Source organism: Palaemon carinicauda, chromosome 45, assembly GCF_036898095.1.
Source record: "Palaemon carinicauda isolate YSFRI2023 chromosome 45, ASM3689809v2, whole genome shotgun sequence".
Classification (NCBI taxonomy): domain Eukaryota; kingdom Metazoa; phylum Arthropoda; class Malacostraca; order Decapoda; family Palaemonidae; genus Palaemon; species Palaemon carinicauda.
Genome location: NC_090769.1, coordinates 24,700,222 through 24,723,379, shown reverse-complemented (window position 1 = coordinate 24,723,379; position 23,158 = coordinate 24,700,222). Strand labels below are relative to the sequence as shown.

General features: G+C 53.5%; 2 protein-coding genes across 3 annotated transcripts in view; one reads left to right on the top strand and one right to left on the bottom strand.

The window, feature by feature from the left end:
- LOC137634635 (uncharacterized) overlaps positions 1-22,677 on the top strand; it is a 26,349-nt gene extending 3,672 nt beyond the window's left edge. Inside the window, exon 3 of the mRNA XM_068367103.1 lies at positions 21,975-22,677. Within this exon, the coding sequence (XP_068223204.1) occupies positions 21,975-22,385 (411 nt within the window). The 3' untranslated portion in view covers positions 22,386-22,677. The remainder of the gene's footprint in view (positions 1-21,974) is intronic.
- Positions 1-23,158, bottom strand: part of wash (washout) — a 136,634-nt gene that overhangs the window by 55,721 nt on the left and 57,755 nt on the right. The window lies entirely within an intron of this gene.

Here is a 23,158-nt window from a genome sequence, read left to right as displayed (position 1 = left end):
TTTCCTCAGCTGTGTGTTTGAAGTTGGCCTCGCCCTTTGGTGTTCATCATGCGCAAGTGCCCTGGGATCGCTGGCCGCCCTTGCGGTACCTTCATGTCTGCGGTGGATACCGATCCTCACACCCTTTGCCCTCAGTGTCGAGGCCGACGGTGTGATAGGGAAAATACATGTAGTGAGTGTAGGGAGTGGTCTGCCTCCCAGTGGGAGAGGTTTGCCCGCCGGCGTAAGAAGAAGTCCAAGAGAGACCGTTCTCCTTCGAGGGATGCCTTGAAGGAGGAAGGCTCTCGGGACTCTTCTTCCGCCGCCCAAACCTCCTCCGATGCTCCCCCTCGTCTGGCTCCAAGTGAGAGGCCGCCGAGTGGGAGCGCAGGTCCTAGTTCTGTTTCCCGACCTCGGGGTGCGGGAGAGGGCGTCGCCTCCCATAGCGGGGCGGTTCCCCCTCCTCCTCCGGGGGAGGATTTTGATAATGTTAATCCTGTGTATAATGATGATCTTTTTCAGCTTGGGGATTCCTTGGGGCTTAAGGGCCTGCCCTCCAAGGAAGCCCTGTTTGACCTTATTCAGTTAGGGGCCGCTGTCAAGCAGTCGCCGGTGATAGCAGAGGTAGATCCTCTGTCTATCGTCGACGTCGTGGTGGCAGAGGCTTCCGACGAGTCTGGTCAAACCTCTGCGGCTCCTGATGTTGATGACGTTGCTGAAGGCTCTCCTCCCCCTTCTGTACATCCTTCAGAGGGGGAAGGCGGTCCTACGGGCTCTCCTGTGACTAAGTCTCCCCCTCGGGGAAGCACTCTGACTGAGACTCCTCTTCGGAGGACTGATGATCCTGACGACCTCCCTCGTGGCTGCCTTCGCCGTAAGGCTCATCGTCCGCTTCGCCGCAAGGGCCTCCCGTCTCCCTATAAGGGTGTCAAGAGGCGCCTTTTCGAGTCTTCTCCTCCTCCGTCCTCCGATGGGGACTCTCCTCGCCGGAAGCAGTCTGTAGCAGCCGCGTCCTTAGACCTCTCCAGGGATCGTTCACGTTCTCCCACGCCTTCCAGACCTTCTACTTCCTGTGCAGACGACCAGCAGTCTTCTGATATTGTCAGCCGACGGGCACCGGTCCCTTTGGGGCAAAGGGATGTCGCCCACGGTGTGGGCGCTTCCCTTGCGCGTCAGGGTTCCCCTGCGTGCCCTTCTGCTCGTTCACGCGTAGTAGCGCACCAACGCTCTCCTGCTCGTCAGCGCTCTACTGATCGCCAGCGCTCTCCTGTTCGCCAGCGCTCTTCTGATGATCAACGCCCTACTGCTCGCCAGCGCTCTTCTACGGACAACGAACATCCTCCTGTTCCGGCTGCGTGCCCAGCGCGCCAACGGTCTCCTGAGCGCACTAGATCTCCTGCTCGTCAACGCGCTACTGCGCTTCCAGTTCCTGACACGCGCCCTGTGCGCCCACGTGCCCTAGAACTCCGGTTCAGGACATGGGCAAGAACTCAACTTCTCCTCGCCCTTGCGATCCTGCTCGTCAGCTTTCTCCTGCGCAGCAATGCGCGCGGTCTCCTGCGCGTACATCTAGAGTTCCTGCACGCCCAAGCGCCTCCTCTTCCTGAGCCCACTCGCGAGCGTTCGCCTTTGCGCGTCGCGCCGATAGCTCCTGCACAGCCTTCTACGCGCCGTCTCTCTGCTCGCCAGCGTTCTCCGACGCGTCAACGTTCTCCTGCTCATCAGCGATCTCCTGCGCGTCAACGATCACCAGCGCGTCAGCGTTCCCCTGAGAGCCGGCGATCTCCAGATCCCCCTCGTGATCCATCGCCTGCGCGCAAGCGCTCTCCTACGCGTCAGCGCCCAGCAGATCCGGAGAAACATAGGTCCCCTACGATCAGCTCGCCCACGCGCGGTCGCTCGCCTGCGCGTTCTACGCGCCATCGCTTGCCAACGCGCCATCGCTCGCCTGCGTGCCAGCGTTCGCCAACGCGCCATCGCTCGTCCACGCGTCACAGGTCTCCAGGACACTATCGGTCGCCTGGTCCTCAGCGGTCTCCTGAGCGCTCTCGTTCGCCCACGCGCCAGCGTGTTCACTCGCCAGCGCGCTCACTCGCCAGCGCGTTCACTCGCCAGCGCGCTCACTCGCCAGCGTGTTCACTCGCCAGCGCGCTCACTCGCGCACTCACTCGCCAGCTCGCCCACGCGCTCACTCGCCTACGCGCCCATTCGCGATCGCCCCCGCGCTCGTTTGTCTCCGCGCAATTACGCGCCCGCGCTCCAACAGCTCCTCGCGTGCGACTCTTTTCGTATCACCCTCGCACGAGCGTCAACACGACCCCCGTTCGCGTCGGGTTCCGCAGCTCATGGCAGCAGCAGGGACGCGTGTCGCCAGGTTGCAGTCGGGATCGCTTCCACCTAAGCGCAGGTCTCTTTTGCAGGACAAGGAAGGACCTTCGGAGAGGACAAGGCAACTTTCTTCCCCTTCTTTTTTGCAGGCAGGTCCAGTGGTGTCCACTCCGAAGGATCGCCCGATCCCCTTCCCTCCAGCGGGAATTTCGGACTCTGTGTCCGTTTCTCGGCAGTCCTGGTTTGGTCCTCTGATGCGGGCGTTAGTGAAGGCTATGAAGCCGGCACTCGCCGATCTAGGACACAAGCCAGCGACGGCCTCGCCCCCGCTGAAGAGAAGGAGAGGAGTGGACTTCGTGGTGACTTCTCCCAGGGAGAAGTTGGTTCCTAAGAGGTCCGTCAGGAAGGCTCCGTCCCCTTCGCAGTCGTTTTCTCCTTCTCCCGTAGATGAGGCTTTTCCGTCCTCGGGAGAGTCCAGTGAGGCGGCGGTCTCCCCCTCGGCACCAAGGGGGGAGTCACCTCCTCGTGGAGGAGAATCGTCTCGCGCGGAAGGTGCCTACCAGACCTCTTTGCTGGAGTCTTGTATCCTGCCCAGGAGGGAACCCAAGGACTCCAAGACGTTGCCGAAGTCTTCTTCACGTATTCGTCAGGAACCAGCCAGACCCCGGGAGAGCGTCCATGTGTCTCCCCTTGAAGAGCTTCCGGGGACAGGAGACTTAGCTGCCAGTCCGCAGGGAGGAGAGCAGCAAGAGTCTGAGCATGCCTTCTGGCAGGTCTTGGGCCTGATGAGACAGCTCAATGGGTTCATGGACCCTGTGATCGCCCCCTGTGAAGGCAAGGACACGGTCCTGGATCAGGTTTATGGAACTCGGAAGCCCCAAAGGCCAGTGCGGCTCTGCCCTGGTCCCAGGGGCTGAAGAGTGCCAGAGCCAGGGCCAACGCTCAGCTTGCAGTACTCGCTTCCTCCAGTCGTTCCTCTGCCGGGAACAAACTCCTCCCACCTCTTTGTCTCCAGCAGAGGAGGTATTTTGAGAACATGGGGGAGTCTAGCTTCGCTCTTCCCCTCCACCATTCGGTAGAAGAGCTTACTAGGGGAGTTCCTCTTGAGAAGCTCTCCGCCCGGCAGGTGACGTTCTCGGCGTCGAAGATCCTAAGCCATGAGAAGGTCGCGAAGTGTGCCATACAGGCCACGAAGTGGCTGGATGTCTGGCTGGGTTCTCTGGGCATCCTATTGCGCTCTGAGGATCTGTCTAAGGAGAGCAATAGGAAGGCCCTGGAGACCTTCCTCCTCTCGGGCACTCACTCCATCGAGTTCCTGGCACATCAGGTTACCAACCTGTGGGCCAACTCGGTACTGAAGCGTCGTGATGCGGTGACCGAGAAGATCCATCCGAAGGTCCCCGCCGTGGATGTCTGCAGGCTCAGACATGCCTCCCTCCTTGGGGGGAATTTGTTTGAGCCCCAAGATATGGCCAAGATATGGAACGAACAGCTGAGAGGTGGAGGAAGTCTAGCCAGGACTCCCTCCTCCAAAGGGCCCTTGCATCTCGGCCCTACAAGCCTCCAGCTCCGCAGCAACATCAGCAGCAGCCTCGCAAGACACCGGAGCAGGCGCCAGCAGCTAAGAAAGTGGTGTCTAAACCCCAGCCCTTTCCTGCCAAGGACAAGAGGGACGGTAAGTCCTCCACGGGAAGCAAGACTCCTAGAGGGAGCGGCCGCGGCTGCAAACGCTAGGAGTGGCAGTCCCCCCGCGTGTCCACCTGTGGGGGGATGCCTTCAAAGTTGCGTGCACAGGTGGCAGCAACATGGGGCCGATGCTTGGCCGGTCTCTATGATCGGCCAAGGGTATCGCGTCCCATTCACGACATCTCAACCTCCCCTGACAGAGAATCCAGTGTCGTTGAGCTCCTATGCCATGGGATCGGTAAAGGGGCTAGCCCTTCGGGCGGAAGTCGAGACCATGCTCAAGAAGGATGCTCTCCAGGAGGTCGTCGACGGCTCCCCAGGCTTCTTCAGTCGACTCTTTCTTGTAAAGAAGGCGTCTGGAGGCTGGAGACCCGTCATCGACCTTTCAGCTCTGAACAAGTTTGTCAAGCAAACTCCGTTCAGCATGGAGACAGCGGACACAGTCAGACTTGCTGTGAGACCACAAGACTTCATGTGCACACTGGATCTGAAGGACGCGTACTTCCAGATCCCAATCCATCCGTCTTCCAGGAAGTACTTGAGATTCAGCCTAGACAGCAAGACCTACCAGTTCAAGGTGCTGTGCTTCGGTCTCTCCACAGTACCTCAGGTGTTCACCAGAGTGTTTACCCTGATTTCGTCTTGGGCGCACAGGAACGGCATCCGTCTCCTCCGTTATTTGGACGACTGGCTGATCCTAGCAGACTCGGAGTCGACCCTTCTTCGATACCGAGACAGACTTCTGGGACTTTGCCAGGATCTGGGGATCGTGGTAAATCTCGAGAAGTCCTCTCTGCAGCCGTCCCAATGACTGGTTTATCTAGGCATGTTGTTAGACACCAATCTCCACTAAGCCTTTCCATCAGACGACAAGATAGCAAGGCTGAGGAGGGTGGCGGAACCCTTCCTCAGGCGAGAAGAGCTTCCTGCCCAATCGTGGTTGCGTCTCTTAGGTCACCTGTCCTCCCTGGCTCGTCTCGTTCCAAACGGCTGTCTCAGGATGAGATCCCTGCAGTGGCAGCTCAAGTCCCGGTGGAATCAAGGATCCGATTCCCCGGACTTCCTGGTCCCGATAGGACCTTCGGAACAGGCGGACCTGCGGTGGTGGCTGGTCGACGAGAACTTGCGAAGGGGAGTGGATCTTCTCGTCCTCCCCCCGGAATTGACACTGTTTTCGGACGCGTCAAAAGAAGGGTTGGGGGGCGCACATTCTGAACCAGAGGACCTCAGGCCTTTGGTCAGAATCAGAAAAGTACCTGCACATCAACCTGCTAGAAATGAAGGCCGTTTATCTGGCTCTTCAAAAAGGTTCCAACGGACCCTGGCGGGTCACTCAGTGGTGGTGATGAGCGACAACACCACGGTAGTAGCTTATATCAACAAGCAGGGAGGTACTTTTTCGCAGCAGCTATCCCATCTTGCAGTAGAGATTCTGAGGTGGACCAAAGTCCACTCGATAACACTATCAGCTCACTTCATTCCTGGCAGAGGAATGTGCTCGCCTACAGTCTGAGCAGGGCTTTGCAGATAGTGAGTACCGAGTGGTCTTTGGATCCTCAGATAGCCAACAAAGTCCTGACTTTGTGGGGTTCCCCGACCGTGGATCTGTTCGCGACAGCTTTGAATTTCAAACTGCCCTGTACTGCTCCCCAGTCCCGGACCCCAAGGCACTCTGGCAAGATGCTTTCCAACAACGGTGGGACAACATCGATGTGTACGCCTTCCCACTGTTCTGTCTGATGAGAAGGGTTCTCAACAGGACCAGACTATCGGTCAACTTGTCGATGACTCTGATAGCTCCGCTATGACATCACGCGGAATGATTCCCGGACCTTCTGCAGCTCCTGACGGAGCTCCCGAGAGAACTTCCCCCACGACACGAGCTACTCAGACAACCACATTGCAACATCTTTCACAAAGCCGTAGCCTCGCTTCGGCTTCATGCCTGGAGACTGTCCAGCGTCTTCTCACGGAGAGAAGCTTTTCGCAACAGGTTGCAGAGAGAATGTCTCGGCACCTGCGAAAGTCCTCTAAGGGAGTCTACCAGGCGAAGTGGAGAGTCTTCTGTGGTTGGTGTCGTGGGAGGGGTATCTCTCCACTCGATGCAACTATTCCAGCAATAGCGGAGTTTCTCGTTTATTTGCGGGAGGAAATGCGCCTTTCGGTCTCAGCAGTAAAAGGCTATCGCTCAGCCTTAAGCTTGGCTTTTAGGCTGAAAGGAGTGGACATTTCTTCCTCGCTGGAACTCTCTCTACTCATACGTAGCTATGAGCTTACCTCCCCTCAGTCGGAAGCGAGACCTCCTCCATGGAATGTGGTTCGGGTTCTCAGGGCTCTTAAGAGACCTCCCTTCGAACCATTACGCCAGGCCTCTGATCGCCACCTGTCTTGGAAGACAGCTTTCCTGCTCGCTTTGGCCTCTGCCAAGCGAGTTAGTGAACTTAATGGTCTCTCGTACGACATTGTCCATTCAAGGGGATGGGGGGAGGTAACGTTCAGGTTCGTCCCTGAGTTTGTTGCCAAGACTCAGAACCCTGGAGTGCCGAACCCACGGTTCGACTCTTTCAGGGTCACGAGTCTCCGTTCTGTAACAAGCGACCCAGACCAGCTGCTATTATGCCCAGTGAGGAGTCTGAGGTGTTACTTGAAGAGAACAGCTGCAGTTCGTCCTCAGGTGCAAGCATTGTTTGTTAGCACAGGCAGGACGAAGAGGAGGGTCACCAAGAACACCATCTCGGCTTGGATTCGAAGGGTTATCCATCACGCCTTGAATCCAGACCCTCCTCCGTCACGTCGCCCTAGGGCACACGATGTCAGGGGCATCGCTACGTCCCTGGCATTCAAGAGAAACTTCTCTGTGACGCAGGTACTTCAAGCTGGGGTCTGGAAGCGTCAGACGACCTTCACAGCCCACTACCTGCAGGACGTGACCCACAGGAGCCTCGATACTTTTTCTATCGGCCCTGTGGTGGCTGTACAATAGCTGGTCTATCCTCAGGCTCCTTTATGGACAAGTAGCAGTAGGTTGAGGGCGTTGTTACCCGGTTTTAGTCTGCGTGAATGAAAGAGTATGTCTGACCCTTACTTCTTTCTTCATCCTCCCCTCTCTTGGGGAAGCAGCATCCTGGTCTCCGCATAGCTGACCTCAACCTCTGCAGGTAAACCATGCTTCCTTGTGCTCCTATTATTAAGCTTAATACTGTCGCATCCCCCTTACCCTGACGAGGTGGTATTGGGAACGTCCTATCCTGGATTTCCATCTAAAGGTCTCAAGGTCAACTTCATAGGACAAGTCACGCTCTTTCCTCCATACACAACTTATGTAGGCTACACGTTCCTTGCAAAGCGAGGAGGTGTAGGGACTCTTTTTTTCTCGAGTGCTACTCACTTGGAGTCGGAGTCCCCGGGTAAAGCCAAAGTCAGTAAGGCTGGGGACTTTCCACATATCCCTTCCTAAGGGGTAAGTCACCCAATGTAAATAGCGTAGTTTGTATTTCGGTTACGAAACAAATGACAAATTTGGAGATAATTTGTATTTTTCCTAACCATACAAACCTTATCTATTTACACATATTTGCCCGCCAGCCCTGTCCCCCAAGTCAAGTCCTACCTCTAAGTGAAGTGAAGCAAATCACCGGTGTGTGGGGGGGAGGGGTAGCAAGCTACCCCTTCCCCTACCCCTGCTAACTAGCGCGGGGGTAGTTAACCCTCGTTAAAATATTTGGCTCGTTAATTTCAGCTACGCCGAAAGTAAACCCAATGTAAATAGCTAAGGTTTGTATGGTTAGGAAAAATACAAATTATCTCCGAATTTGTCATATTTTTCCTAACTATACAAACCTTAGCTATTTACATAGGGGTTAAATACTTCGGTGTAGCTGAATGAAGAGCCATAAGAATTTTAACGAGGGTTTACTACCCCACCGCTAGTTAAAGGGGGGGGGGGGTAGGGGGTAGGGAGGGGTAGCTTGCTCCCCCCCCCCTCACACACTAGTGAGTGCTTCACTTTGCTTAGAGGTAGGACTTCATGGGGGACAGGGTTGGCGGCCAAATATGTGTAAATAGCTAAGGTTTGTATAGTTAGGAAAAATACAAATTATCTACGAATTTGTCATTTGTTCCGTAACTGAAATACAAACCACGCTATTTACATAGGGCGACTCAACCCTTAGGAAGGGCGGTAAGTCCCTGCCATACTGGCTTTGGCTTTGCCCGCGGACTCCATATTAGAGTGTTTACGTACTCAGACAACAAGGAGTCCTTGCTCCTCGCTAGCATGCTGTGAAACTGCTGCGGCCTACGTAAGCTGTGTGCGAAGGTGAAGAAGTGACTTGTCCTAGGAAGTTGACCTGGAGTTCTTCAGATGGAAATCTAGGCTAGGACTCTACCAATACCACCTCGTCAGGGTATGGGGACATGACAGTATTACACTTAATACTAGGAACACATGGAAGCATGGTTTACCTGTAGTGGTTTGAGGTCAGCTGTGCAGAGAACCCAGAATGCTGCTTTCTCCAAGGGAGGAGAGGATGAAGAAAAGAATAAGGGCCAGACATACCTTTTCATTCACGCAGACTAAAACCAGGTAACAATCCCCTCAACCTTCTGCTACTTGTCCATTAAGGAGCCTGAGGTTAGACCAGCTGCTGTGCAGCCACCACAGGGCCAATAGAAAATGTATCGAGCCTCCTGTGTGTCACGTCTTGCAGGTAGTGGGCTGTGAAGGTGGTCTGACGCTTCCACACCCCAGCTTGCAGGACCTGCGTCACTGAATAATTTTTCTTGAAGGCCAGGGACGTAGCTATGCCCCTGACATCATGCGCTCTAGGGCGACGTAACGGAGAAGGGTCAGGATTCAAGGCTAGGTGTATTACCTTGCGAATCCAGGCTGAGATGGTATTCCTGGTGACCCTTCTCTTCGTTTTCCCAGTGCTCACGAACAAAGCTTGCACCTGGGGATGAACTGCAGCTGTTCTTTTAAGATACAACCTCAGACTCCTTACTGGGCACAGTAGGAGATGGTCTGGGTTATCTGTTACAGAACGGAGACTGGAAACCTGGAAAGAGTCGAACCGAGGGTTTGGCACTCCCGGATTCTGAGTCTTGGCAACAAACTCAGGGACGAATCTGAACGTTACCTCCCCCCATCCCCTTGAATGGACGATGTCGTATGAGAGACCATGTAATTCGCCGATGCCAAAGCTAGCAGGAACACCGTCTTCCAAGTAAGGTGGCGATCTGAAGCCTGGCATAATTGTTCGTAGGGAGGTCTCTTCAGAGACCTGAGAACTCGAACCACGTTCCATGGAGGAGGTCTCACTTCCGACTGAGGGCAGGTAAGTTCATAACTTCGTATGAGAAGAGAAAGTTCGAGCGAGAAAGAAATGTCCACTCCTTTGAGCCTGAAGGCAAGACTTAAGGCTGAGAGATAGCCTTTCACTGCCGAGACTGAAAGGCGCATTTCCTCCCGCAAATACACGAACTCTGCTATTGCTGGAATAGTGGCATCGAGTGGAGAGATACCCCTTCCATGACACCAACCACAAAACTTGTCACTTCGCCTGGTAGACCCCTGCGGATGACTTACGCAAGTGTCCAGACATCCTGTTCGCAAAAATTGTTGCAAAAATCCTCTCTCCTTGAGGAGATGCTGGATAGTCTCCAGGTGTGAAGCCGAAGCGAAGCTACGGTTTTGTGGAAGATGATGGCATGTGGTAGCTCGTGTCGAGGAGGGAGTTCTCTTGGAGGCTCTGTAAGGAGTTGCAGAAGGTCCGGGAACCATTCTGCGTGATGCCATAGCGGAGCTATGAGGGTCATTGATAGATTGACCGATATTCTGGTCTTGTTGAGTACCCTCCTCATCAGACAGAATGGGGGAAAGGCGTACACATCGATGTTGCCCCACCATTGTTGGAAGGCATCTTGCCAGAGAGCCTTGGGGTCCGGGACCGGGGAGCAGTACAGCGGGAGCTTGAAGTTCAACGCTGTAGCGAACAGATCTACAGTCGGGGAACCCCACAAAGTCAGGACTTTGTTGGCTACTTGAGGATCCAAGACCACTCGGTACTCATTATCTGCATAGCTATGCTCAGACTGTCGGCGAGCACATTCCTTTTGCCTGGAATGAAGCGATCCGCTAGTGTGATCGAGTGGACTTCGGTCCATCTCAGTATCTCTACTGCAAGATGGGATAGCTGTTCTGAAAAGGTACCTCCCTGCTTGTTGATATAAGCCACCACTGTGGTGTTGTCGCTCATCACCACCACAGAGTGACCCGCCAGGACTTGATGGAACTTCTGAAGTGCCAGGAATACGGCCTTCATTTCTAGCAGGTTTATGTGAAGATACTTTTCTGATTCTGACCACAGGCCTGAGGTCCTGTGGTTCAGAACGTGGGCCCCCCTACCCTTTCTTTGATGTGTCCGAAAACAACATCAAGTCCGGGGGGAGGACGAGAAGATCCACTCCCTTTCGTAGGTTCTCGTCTGCCACCCACCACTGGAGGTCTGTCTGTTCCACCTGACCCATAGGGATCAGAGTGTCCGGGGAATCGTGTCCTTGATTCCACCGGGACTTGTCGCCACTGGAGAGATCTCATTCTGAGGCGACTGTTGAGGACCAGACGGGCCAGGGAGGAGAGATGGCCGAGGAGACGTAACCATGCTTGGGCTGGAAGTTCTTCTCGTGTGAGGAAAGGTCTTGCGACCTTCATTAGCCTTGCTATCCTGTCGTCTGATGGGAAGGCTTTGTGGAGATTGGTGTCTATGACCATGCCTAGATATACCAGTCTCTGAGAGGGCTGCAGAGAGGACTTCTCGATGTTTACCATGATCCCTAGATCTTGGCAAAGTTCGAGAAGCTTGTCTTGGTGGCGAAGAAGGGTTGCCTTCGAGTCTGCTAGGATCAGCCAGTCGTCCAGATAACGGAGGAGACGGATGCCGATCCTGTGAGCCCATGATGAAATCAGGGTGAAAACACTGGTGAACACCTGAGGAGCTGTGGAGAGACCGAAGCACAGCACCTTGAACTGGTAGATCTTGTTGTCTAGGCAAAATCTTAAGTACTTCCTTGAAGACGGATGGACTGGGATCTGGAAGTACGTGTCCTTCAGATCCAGTGTACACATGAAATCTTGTGGTCTCACTGCAAGCCTGACCGTGTCTGCCGTCTCCATGCTGAATGGAGTCTGTTTGAAAAACCCATTCAGTGTTGAGAGGTGATGACTGGTCTCCAGCCTCCAGGCGCCTTCTTCACAAGAAAGAGTCGACTGTAGAAGCCTGGGGACCCGTCCACAGTGTTGAGAGGTCCATGACTGGTCTCCAGCATCCAGACACCTTCTTTACAAGAAAGAGTCTACTGTAGAATCCTGGGGACCCGTCCACTACCTCTTGGAGAGCGTCCTTCTTCAACATGGTCTGGACTTCTGCCCGGAGGGCCTGCCCCTTTACCGATCCCATGGTAAGGGAGCTCAATGACACTGGATTCGCTGTCAGGGGAGGTAGAGATGAAATGAACGGGACGCGATAACCCTGACCGATCACGGAAATCGTCCAGGTATCTGCTCCAAGTTGCTGCCACCTTGTCGCGCAACTTTGTAGGCATCCCCCCACTGGTGGACATGCAGGGGGACTGCCAATCCTAGCGTTTATGGTTTCGGCCGCTACCTCTAGGATTTTTACCTCCCCTGGAGGACTTGTTGCCCCTTCTGCCCTTGGCAGGAAAGGGCTTAGACACCTTCGGCTTTGCTGCTGTTGTCTTCTTTGTGTACTTAGCTGGACGGGGCTGCTGGGCTGCTGGAGGTTTGTAAGGCCTCGATGTTAGGGCCTTGTGGATGAGGGAGTCCTGATTGGACTTCCTCCACCTCTCAGCAGCTAGCTCCACGTCCTTAGGCTCAAACAGACTCTTACCGAGAATGGAAGAGTGTCTGAGCCTGCTAACGTCGGAACTGGGGACCTTCTGGTGAAATTTCTCAGCCACTGCATCCCGTCGTTTGAGAATCATGTTGGCCCACAAGCTCAAGACTTGGTGGGCCAGAAACTCAATGGTACGAGTGCCTGAGTGCAAGAATGTCTCCCGTTCCTTCCAGGTACTGTCTTTGGACAAATCCTCAGAACGTACCAGGATGCCCAAAGACCCCAGCCAGATGTCAAGCCACGAAGTTGCCTGCATGGCACACTTCGCCACCTACTGGCTTAGGATCTCAGCTGCAGAATAGGACACCTGCCAGTTGGAGAGTCTCTCGAGGGACTCCCCCAGTGAGTTCTTCCACGGAATGGTGAACTGGAAAACCCAAACAAGTCTCCTCTAAGATCTCAAAATACCTCCTCTGATGGACTCGAGGAGGAGGGAGGAGCTTGTTACCGGCACTGGATCTATTGGAGGAGGCAAGCTCAGAGAGCTGGCCCTCGACCTTGTCTCTGGCACTCTTCATCCCCTGTGACCAGGGCAAAGCTGCACTGGCTCTAGAGGGTTTCTGGATGCTGTAGATTTGGTCCAGGACCGTATCCTTTCCCTCACGAGGAAGAATCTCTTGGTCTGGAATCCCGTTGAGGTTCCTCATGAGGGTCAGAACTTGCCAGAACGCATGTTCTGACTCTTGGTGCTCTCCTCCTGAAGGACTGGCAGCAAAGTCTCCCGTCCCCAGTGGCTCTTCCTGGGGAGACTCGCGGACGTTCTCCGAAGGTCTATCTGGTTCCTGTCTAATCCTTGTCGAAGCTTTAGGAACAGTCTTCGAGTCCTTCGGTTCCCTCCTGGGCCCTCCTGGGAGGGATACAGAGTTTCCCCCATTGGGGAATGGACCGGCTCTTCCGACTCTCCTGAGGATGGGTAATACTCATCCACAGGGGAGGGAGAGAAAGTCTGAGGGGGGGAAGGAGCCTTGCGCAAGGATTTGCGAGGAGACAGGATAGTCCTCGGAGAAGTTACCACGGAGGGGAACTCCTCTCTTCCTCTTCAGGGGGGAGGAAGCTGCCACCAATTTGTGACCTAAGTCAGAGAGAACAGGCTTCATCGCCTGCATAAGAGCTCTGACTATGGTACCAAACCATGGCTGCTGGCGGACAGTCGCGCTATCAGACACTCCCTCTGGAGGGAAGGGGATCGTTCGATCCCTTGGAGGAGTCGACAAATGAGGGTTCGCCTGATGAGAAGCTGAAAAAGAAGAAGAAGAGTCCTTAGACCTGTCCGGAAACCTCCCCTCCTACGGCGAGCGCGCTGTTCTGCGCTTACGGGGAGGGGATCGAGACAATGACCTGTCTGCCCGAAGCCCCGTTGCAACTCATACGTGATCGCGTTGGCGATCGGGGCGCCGATCACGCTGGTGATCGCATGATGAGCCCTGTTCTGGGTCGCGCGCGAAAGAATCATTCGCTGCAGGAATTTCGCGCACGTGCACGTAGGAGATGGTGAGGGCGTGTAGCACACAGGAGCTGGTTTATGAGGCGGGGTTGAAGGCTGGATGCAAGGGCGCGCAGTAACCTGATGTGGTACTGGTGGAAGCGAGTGCGCAGCAGTACATGGGGGCGTGTCTGTAAAGACAGGGCGAGGGCGCAATTGCGCAGCCTCGTGATAGCGCGAGGGTGAGTGCGTGAGCGCTGCGTAGATTGCGTAGGTACCTTAGGCGATCGTGAGATTGCTAGGCGCAGGTACCTTAGGCGATCGTGAGATTGTTAGGCGCGCATCAGGATGTGGGCACACAGGTGTGCGCTGTTGCGATGGGCGCGCAACAGGAATCGAGCGTGTAGGTGTGTGCTGTTGGGTTGGGCGCGCATCGTGCGCAGCTGGAACATGGCGCAAAACTGGAATATTGCGCGCAGTTGGAAGCACGCGCAGTCTGGATGGTGAGTCCAGAGGTACCTCTGAGCGCCCGTGCGCTAGCTTAGGCACCTCCTGGACTGCGCGCTGAGATGTGGAAGCGCGCTATGTCAGGAATTGCGCGTGATTGGCGCGCGTCACTCTTCATAATAGAAGAGCGCTGAGGGTCTAAAGGCACCCGTGAGCGCCTGTGCGCTAACCTGGGTGCCTCTTGGACTGCGCGTGATACAAGAACTGCAGGGCACTTGTGCGCAGGTGGGCGCGGGCGCGCTAAATCAGGAACTGCTGGTGGGCGCGGGTGCGCAGAAGGTTGTGGGCGCGCAGGGGAACTCTGGCGCGTAACAGGAACAAGTGCGCGCAGGTGAGCGCTGTGGCGCTAAGTTTGGATCAGCAGCAGTAAGGCACGCAGGTATAACCTGGCGCTTAAGGGTTTGAGGCGCAGTTTTGCGCTCAAGACCCTTATGCCCCGAAGGGACCGTTGCCTGCGCAATGACAGGTTTTGTCGGCACATACAGCGCATCAGCATCCTTGAAGGGTGACGGCAAGTCTGGAGGGAGACTGGACATAGGGTCCCGAAGGACGACCTTCCTCCGAAGGGGATCGCGAACGATCTCCGGAGAGGTCTAAGGTGGTAGTTGGCAGGAACGGTGAACGGCGAGTTGTCTCCTCCGCAGAGGACTGCGGGGATGACAAGCCGAAGAGGCGCCTCCTAACTCCCTTGTGAGAAGAAGGAAGATCTCTACGGAGAAGGGGAGGACGAGCCTTCCGCCTTATACGCCCACGAGGGGCCGTTGGATCAGCAAGCTGACCTTCATAAGGCCTCCACAGAGGAGTCTCTGTCAGTGAACTCCCCCGAGGGGGAGAATCACCTGCAGGAGAGACCGTAGGACTTAGTTCCTCCCTCGAAGGATGTTCGGAGGGGGAACCTAAGCCTTCAGCTACCTCAGCAACAACAGGCACAGGTGTTTGAACAGAAACACTCGATGCATCCGTTACACGGTCAACGACATACAAAGGATTTATCCCTGCTGTCGTCGGCGATTGTTTAACGGATGCACCTAGTTTGATCATGTTAAACAGGGCTTCCCTGGAGGGCGAACCCTGAAGCCCCAAGGAAGCCCAAAGCTGTAATAAATCAGAGTTATTTACAGACAAATGAGAATCAATATCCTCCTTTGGGGGAGGAGGGCAGCTGCCTCGCTATGGGAGGCAACTACCTCTCCCGCACCCCGGGATCGATCAACAGCAATACAGTCTACGCTACCACTCGCCAGCCTCTCGGAAGAGACCAATCGAGTGGGAGCTTTGGAGGAGGAAAGGGCTACGGAAGAAGCAGCCTTGGAATTTTCTCTTCAGAGAAACCTCTGAAGGAGAAATATGACAAATTCGTAGATAATTTGTATTTTTCTTAACCATACAAACCTTAGCTATTTACATAGGGTATTACTTTCGGCGTAGCTGAAATGACGAGCCATTAGATTTTAACGAGGGTTAACTACCCCCTCGCTAGTTAGCGAGGGGGTAGGGGAGGGGTGGCTAGCAACCCCTCCCCCCTCACACACCGGTGAACTGATTCACTTCGCTTAGAGGTAGGACTTCATGGGGGACAGGGATGGCGGGTAAGTATGTGTAAATAGCTAAGGTTTGTATGGTTAGGAAAAATACAAATTATCTACAAATTTGTCATTTGTTCCGTAACCGAAATACAAACCACGCTATTTACATAGGGTGACTCAACCCTTAGGTAGGGTGGTAAGTCCCAGCCTTACTGGCTTTGGCTTTGCCCGGGGACTCAGTATCCGGATGTGTTAGCATCCAAGATAAGGAGTCCCTGCACCTTGCAAGTACCTTGCTCTGCAAGGACCGCGGCCTACATAAGCTGGTGTGTGGAGGAATGAAGTGTGACTCGTCCTAGGAAGTTGACCTGGAGTCCTTTAGATGGAATTCTAGGTTAGGACGTTCCCAATACCACCTCGTCAGGGTATGGGGACGTGACAGTATTAACTTGATACTAAGAACACAAGGAAACATGGTTTACCTGCAGGGGTTTGAGGTCAGCTGTGCAGAGAACCCAGGATGCTGCCTTCCCCAAGAGAGGGGATGATGAAGAAAAGAATAAGAGCCAGTCATACCTTTTCATTCATGGAATCTAAAACCAGGTAACAATGCCCTCAACCTTCTGCTACTTGTCCATTAAGGAGCCTGAGGTTTAAACCAGCTGTTGTGCAGCCACCACAGGGCCGATAGAGAATGTATCGAGCCTCCTGTGGGTCACGTCTTGCAGGTAATGGGCTGTGAAGGTCGGTTGATGCTTCCAGACCCCAGCTTGAAGAACCTGCGTCACAGAGTAGTTTCTTTTGAAGGCCAGGGACGTAGCGATGCCCCTGACATCGTGTGCCCTAGGGCGACGTGACAGAGGAGGGTCAGGATTCAGGGAATGGTGAATGACTCTGCGAATCCAGGCAGAGATCGTGTTCTTGGTGACCCTCCTCTTCGTCCTTCCTGTGCTTACGAACAATGCTTGCACCTGAGGATGAACTGCAGCTGTTCTTTTAAGATAGCGCCTCAGACTCCTCACTGGGTCATCTGTTACAGAATGGAGACTCGAGATCAGGAAGGAATCGAACCGAGGGTCCGGCACCCCTCGATTCTGAGTCTTGGCTACAAACTCATGGACGAATCTGAACGTTACCTCCCCCCATCCCCTTGAATGGGCGATGTCATACGCTTGGCCGAAGCCAGGGCTAGCAGGAACACCGTCTTCCAAGTCAGGTGGCGATCAGAAGCCTGGCGTAGAGGTTCGAAGGGAGGTCTCTTAAGAGACCTGAGGACCAGAACCACGTTCCATGGAGGTCTCACTTCCGACTGAGAGCAGGTAAGTTCATAACTTCGTATGAGTAAAGAAAGTTCCAGCGAGGATGAAATGTCCATTCCTTTGAGCCTGAAGGCAAGACTTAAGGCTGAGCGATAGCCTTTCACCGCTGAGACTGAAAGGCGCATTTCTTCCCACAAATAAACGAGGAACTCCGCTATTGCTGGAATAGTGGCATCGAGTGGAGAGATACCCCTTCCACGACACCAACCACAAAAGACTTTCCACTTTGCCTGGGAGACCCCTGCGGATGACTTTCGCAGGTGTCGAGACATCCTGTCCGCAACTTGTTGCGAAAAGCCTCTCTCTCTGAGGAGGTGCTGGATAGTCTCCAGGCGTGAAGTCGTAGCCACGCTACGGTTTTGTGGAAGATGTTGGCATGTGGTAGCTCGTGTCAAGGAGGGAGTTCTCTCGGAAGTTCCGTCAGGAGCTGCAGAAGGTCCAGGAACCATTCTGCATGATGCCATAGCGGAGCTATTAGTCATTAAAAGGTTGACCGATAGTCTGGTCTTGTTGAGTACTCTTCTCATCAGACAGAACGGGGGAAAGGCGTAGACGTCTATGTTGTCCCACCGTTGTTGGAAGGCATCTTGCCAGAGTGCTTTGGGGTCCGGTACCGGGGAGCAGTATAGGGGGAGCTTGAAATTCAAGGCCGTCTCGAACAGATCCACTGTCGGGGAACCCCACAAAGTCAGGACTCTGTTGGCTACTAGACGATCCAAAGACCACTCGGTACTCACTATCCGAGTTGCTCTGCTCAGACTGTCGGCGAGCACATTCCTCTTGCCCGGAATGAAGCGAGCAAATAGTTGAATCGAGTGGACTTCGGTCCATCTCAGTATCTCTACTGCAAGATGGGATAGCTGTTGTGAAAAGGTACCTCCCTGCTTGTTGATGTAAGCCACTACCGTGGTGTTGTCGCTCATCACCACCACAGAGTGACCCGCCAGGTATTGTTGGAACTGTCTTCATCTCTAGCAGATTTATGTGGAGGCACTTTTCTGATTCTGACCATAGGCCTGAGGTCCTGTGGTTCAGAATGTGGGCCCCCACCCTTTTTTTCAGGCGTCCGAAAACAGCATCAAATCCGGGGGGAGGACGAGAAGATCCACTCCCTTTCGTAGGTTTTCCTCTGTCAACCACCACTGGAGGTCCGTCCGTTCCGCAGGGCCCATAGGGACCAGAATGTCCGGGGAATCGTGGCCTTGATTCCACCAGGACTTTAGTCGCCATTGCAGGGATCTCATCCTGAGGCGACCGTTTGGAACTAGACAGGCCAGGGAGGAGAGGTGACCGAGGTGACGTAACCACAATTGGGCTGGAAGTTCTTCTCGTCTGAGGAAAGGGTCTGCGACCCTTCTCAGCCTTGCTATCCTGTAGTCCGATGGGAAGGCTTTGTGGAGATTGGTGTCCAATGTCATGCCTAGATATACCAGTCGTTGAGATGGAAGCAGAGAAGACTTCTCGAGATTTACCAAGATCCCAGATCTTGGCAAATTCCCAGAAGCTTGTCTCGGTGTTGAAGAAGGTTCGACTCCGAGTCTGCCAGGATCAGCCAGTCGTCCAGATAGTGGAGGAGACGGATGCCGATCCTGTGTGCCCACGAAGAAATCAGTGTGAACACCCTGGTGAAAACCTGAGGTGCTGTGGAGAGACCGAAACACAGCACCTTGAACTGGTAGATCTTGCTGTCTAGGCTGAATCTTATGTACTGTACTTCCTTGAAGACAGATGGACTGGGATCTGGAAGTACGCGTCCTTCAGATCCAGTGTACACATAAAGTCTTGTGGTCTCACTGCAAGTCTGACCGTGTCCGCTGTCTCCATGCTGAACGGAGTTTGTTTGACAAACTTGTTCAGAGCCGAGAGATCAATGACTGGTCTCCAGCCTCCAGAAGCCTTCTTTATAAGAAAGAGTCGACTGAAGAAACCTGGAGAGCCGTCGACGACCTCCTGGAGAGCGTCCTTCTTTAACATGGTCTGAACTTCTGTCCGTAGGGCTTGGCCCCTTGCCGATCCCATGGCAAGGGCGCTCAACGACACTGGATTCGCTGTCAGGGGAGGTAGAGATGTTATGAATGGGACGCGATATCCCTGGCTGATTACGGAAATCGTCCAGGAATTGGCCCCGAGTTGCTGCCGCCTGTTCGCGCAACTTTGAAGGCATCCTCCCACTGGTGGACATGCAGGGGGACTGCCAATCCTAGCGTTTGCAGCCTCGGCCGCTCCCTCTAGGATTCTTGTCTCCCCTGGAGGACTTCTTGCCGCCTTTCTTGTCTTCGACAGGAAAGGGCTGTTTGGACACCGTCGTCTTCGCTGCTGTTGCCAGCTTCGTCGTCTTGGACGGGCGAGGTTGTTGAGGTGCCGGAGGTTTATAGGGCTTGGACGTACGAGCCCTATGTAGGAGGGAGTCCTGGTTGGTCTTCCTCCACCTCTCGGCTGCCCGTTCCACATCCTTAGGCTCAAACAGATTCTTCCCTAGAAGGGAGGAATGTCTGAGCCTGCTCACCTCGACTGCTAGAACCTTCGTGTCGAACCTCTCTATCACCGCATCACGGCGTTTCAGAAAGGTATTGGCCCACAAGTTTGAAACTTGGTGGGCCAGAAACTCAATGGTGCGAGTGCCAGAGAGTAAGAAGGTTTCCAGGGCCTTCCTAGTGCTCTCCTTGGACAAGTCCTCAGATTGCAACAGGATGCCAAGAGATCCCAGCCAGAGATCTAGCCATGAAGTGGCCTGCATGGCACACTTCGCGACTTTCTCATGGCTTAGGATCTCCGTAGCCGAGAAAGACACTTGCCGGCTCGAGTGTCTCTCGAGAGGGACTCCCTTGGTCAGCTCCTCCACAGAGTGGTGGAGTGGAAGAGCTAACGCAGACTCCTCTAAGATTTCAAAGTACCTCCTCTGTTGGACACGAGGAGTTAGGAGGAGTTTGTTGCAAGCCGAAGAACGGCTGGAGGAGGCAAGATCGGAGAGCTGGGCCTCTACCTTGTCCCTGGCACTCTTCTCCCCTTGGGACCAGGGCAAAGCTGCACTGGTCTTTGGAGGTTTCTGAATGCCATAGACTCGGTCTAGGACCGTGTTCTTGCCCTCACGAGGAGGCATGTCAGGATCGGGGATCCTATTGAGATTCCTCATCAGAGTTAGGAATAGCCAAAAGGCATGCTCGGATTCCTGTGGCTCACCTCCTGAAGAACTGGCAGCGAAGTCTCCTGTCCCCAAAGGCTCTTCTTGGGGGGACACGTGGCCGTTCTCCGCGGGTCTTGAAGGTTCTGTCCAAATCCTGGAGGACGACTTGGGAATCGTCTTGGAGTCCTTAGGCTCCCTCCTGGGAGGAATACAAGACTCCAACAGTGATGTCCGAGGGCTCTTCTCTTGGTCTACCCGGGATGGTTCTCCAACACGGGGTGGGGTTTCTCACATTGGTGCGATGGGAGAACGCCTCACCTCGGTAGCCTCCCCTAAGGATGGGAAATTCTCGTCCACAGGAGAGGGAGAAAAAGTCTGGGTGGGAGAAGGAGCCTTCTCCAAGGATGTCTTCGGAGCCAACTTGGCCCTAGGAGAAGTCGCCACGGGATCCACTCCTCTCTTCCTCTTCAACGGGGTCGGAGCCGCCATTGATTTAAGCCCCATTTCAGCGAAGGCAGGCTTAAGAGCCTGGACGACAGATCTGAATAGGGACCCAAACCAAGGCTGCTTGCTGACAGGGGCACTGTCGGCGACACCCTCAGAAGGGAAGGGGATCTGGCGATCCTTCGGAGTGGGGGGGGGAACGTGAGGAGGATCTGGCTGCTCTCATTCCTGTCTGTTCCTGTGGGAGCTTCTGCTGTTGCTCACGCGGTAGCTCGCGCGGTAGCTCGCGCTGGGGAACACGTTGATCGCGCTGGGGTATCTCGTCCGAATCGTGCTCGGGCGATAGGTCGGGCGCACGTGGGCGCGGGCGTGCAGAGAAGATGGCGAGGGTGCGCATGGGCGAGCGTTGACGGGCTGGCGAGCGATGATGGCGCGTTGGCGAGCGATGATGGCTCGTCGGAGAACGACTGCGGTCTGAGGTGTCCATGCGTGGGCGCGCAGCAGTTCTGGAGGCTGGTGAAAGTCCTCGCTGACGCGTTGGCGAGTGATGTAGCGCAGGCGGTGAAACGCGCGGGCGCTCAGGAGACAGATGGCGAGCAGAAGGGCGATCTGGCAAAACAGGAGGCGCAGGGCGAGGGGACTGTTCGCGGGCGCGATGGCGCGTGGGGTCTCGGCGAGACTTTGGAGAGCGCCCACGCGCAGGGGAAATTCCCTTAACGCGTGGGCGCGCAGAAGGGCGATCAGCGAGCGCAGAAAGTCTGTGCGCGGTAGGGCGTAGGCGAACGATGGCGCGCAGGTGATGGCTAGGGTCCGTCTCGACCGCCGACATATAAGTCCCACAAGGCCGGTCGGGTAAACCAGGGCACTTCCGCATAATAAGGTAGAGAAGCAACTTCCTAACACACAAAGCTGAAAAGAAAAAGCAAAAAAGATTAAGGCTGTCATTGCGAGGGTGAGAGCAGACACGTCTGACCATCACCTGAGCCAAAAGTGAAGTGAATCAGTTCACCGGTGTGTGAGGGGGGAGGGGTAGCTAGCTATCTCTCCCCTACCCCCTAACCCTCGTTAAAAATCTGATGGCTCGTCATTTCAGCTACGCCGAAAGTAATACCCTATGTAAATAGCGTGGTTTGTATTTCGGTTACAGAACAAATCCCTTTTAGACTTCTTCTTCTGGCGCCGGGCAAACCTCTCCCACTGGGAGGTAGACCACTCCCTACATTCAATACATACGTTACCGCTATCACACCGTTGGCCCCTACAGTGAGGACATAAGGTGTGGGGATCGGTGTCGATGGCCGACATAAAGGTCCCACAAGGGCGGCCAGGTAATCCAGGACACGTACGCATATTAAAATAATAGAGGCCAACTTCAAACACACACTGTAGAAAAGAGAAAGCATAACAGATTACAGTAATGGCAGTCAAGAGAGGGAGAGAGCAGACACATCTGATCGCCTCCCGAGCCAAAAGCAAAGTGGAGCACTCACTAGTGTGTGAGAGGGTGGGGGGGGGGGGGGGTAGCAAGCTACCCCCTCCCTACCCCCCTCTAACTAGTGGTGGGGTAGTAATCCCTCGCTAAAATTCTTATGGCTAGTCATTCAGTTACGCCGAAGTAATTACCCCCTATGTAAATAGCTTGGTTTGTATTTCAGTTACGGAACAAATACACTTTCAACATTAGCATTCCCTGCTCATTGTAATGTTGTATCCTTTTTGTTTCAGAGGAGAGAAAACCCAGTCACAGTCAAAGAAGAAGGTTCCATAGGTAGATTACCAATTGCAAGTCTGTCTATCTTAAATGAATTACAGCAGCAGAGCCAAAAAACAAAAGATGAACTCCGAATTATTGGTGATTGGAGCGCCAATAACAACTCGGTCAAAAGAGAGGCTGTAGACCCTGCTGTTGCTGGGTGTTCACATGCAGTGGGTATTGACAGAGGGTGTGATAACGTTATATCCAGAAGTAGTTCCAAAAGAGCAAAGCTATCCAAAATTCAAGAAAAAAAGGCTGCTGAAGTTGCTGAAACTTTTGGAAAATTTGTAACAGCTTCAATCAAAAGATGCTCAGAGGAGAAACAACATACTTTGATGGCAGATATTACTCAGTTCATTGGTGAGTTTAATATGAAATAATGACAAATTATGCCCCATCTTAATCAACTTAATTTTTAGCCATCCTATCTACTACAGATTTTTCACTTTTATATTGTCATATGTAGCAGGATTTATATGTTTTTCCTTGGCTTAAGGCCTAAATTTTATATTAAATTCAATTGTATGATTTTGATACAGTATACTGTAATGTTTTATGCAGTGTGAGATTGTTAATTTATTGGGATACTGTTTTTTGAAGTAATTGCGGTTGATGCATCCAAGAGACTTGGTGATAACAGCTTGTCTTTAAGGATTTAATTGTCTGGTTGAATAAATTCTTTCTCACAACCTTGTTTGATTATCCTATCACATACAGTATTTATCTGTGTTGATAAAAGTTTATGTACATGAGAATTTTGTCTTTGGGTTCTGAACGTAGATGGTATATTTTTCTAAATTCTATTTGCAAAAGACAAAAACGTACAAAAATAAATATTGAATGTATACATGAATTGAATTATGATTTATTTATTCATACACTCTAGAGACTTTTTATTTTGCTATTATTTAATGGTTCAAAAGAACAGTTTGGCAATTGCTTCAACAAGTGAAAGTATTGCCTTCTGGTGTCGACCAGTTCCAATGGTCAGCTTTTTTTGTAAGTGAATGATGCAAGTGTATTCTGATTCCTCTTCATTGTTGAAGAAGCTAAATTAGTTATTCAGTTTTTGCATTAGAATTGGAAAACTAATGACTTAAAGGCATTGTGATGTGTTGTTTTTTGGTGAAGGCAAGCCCAGTGCTGTACTGTA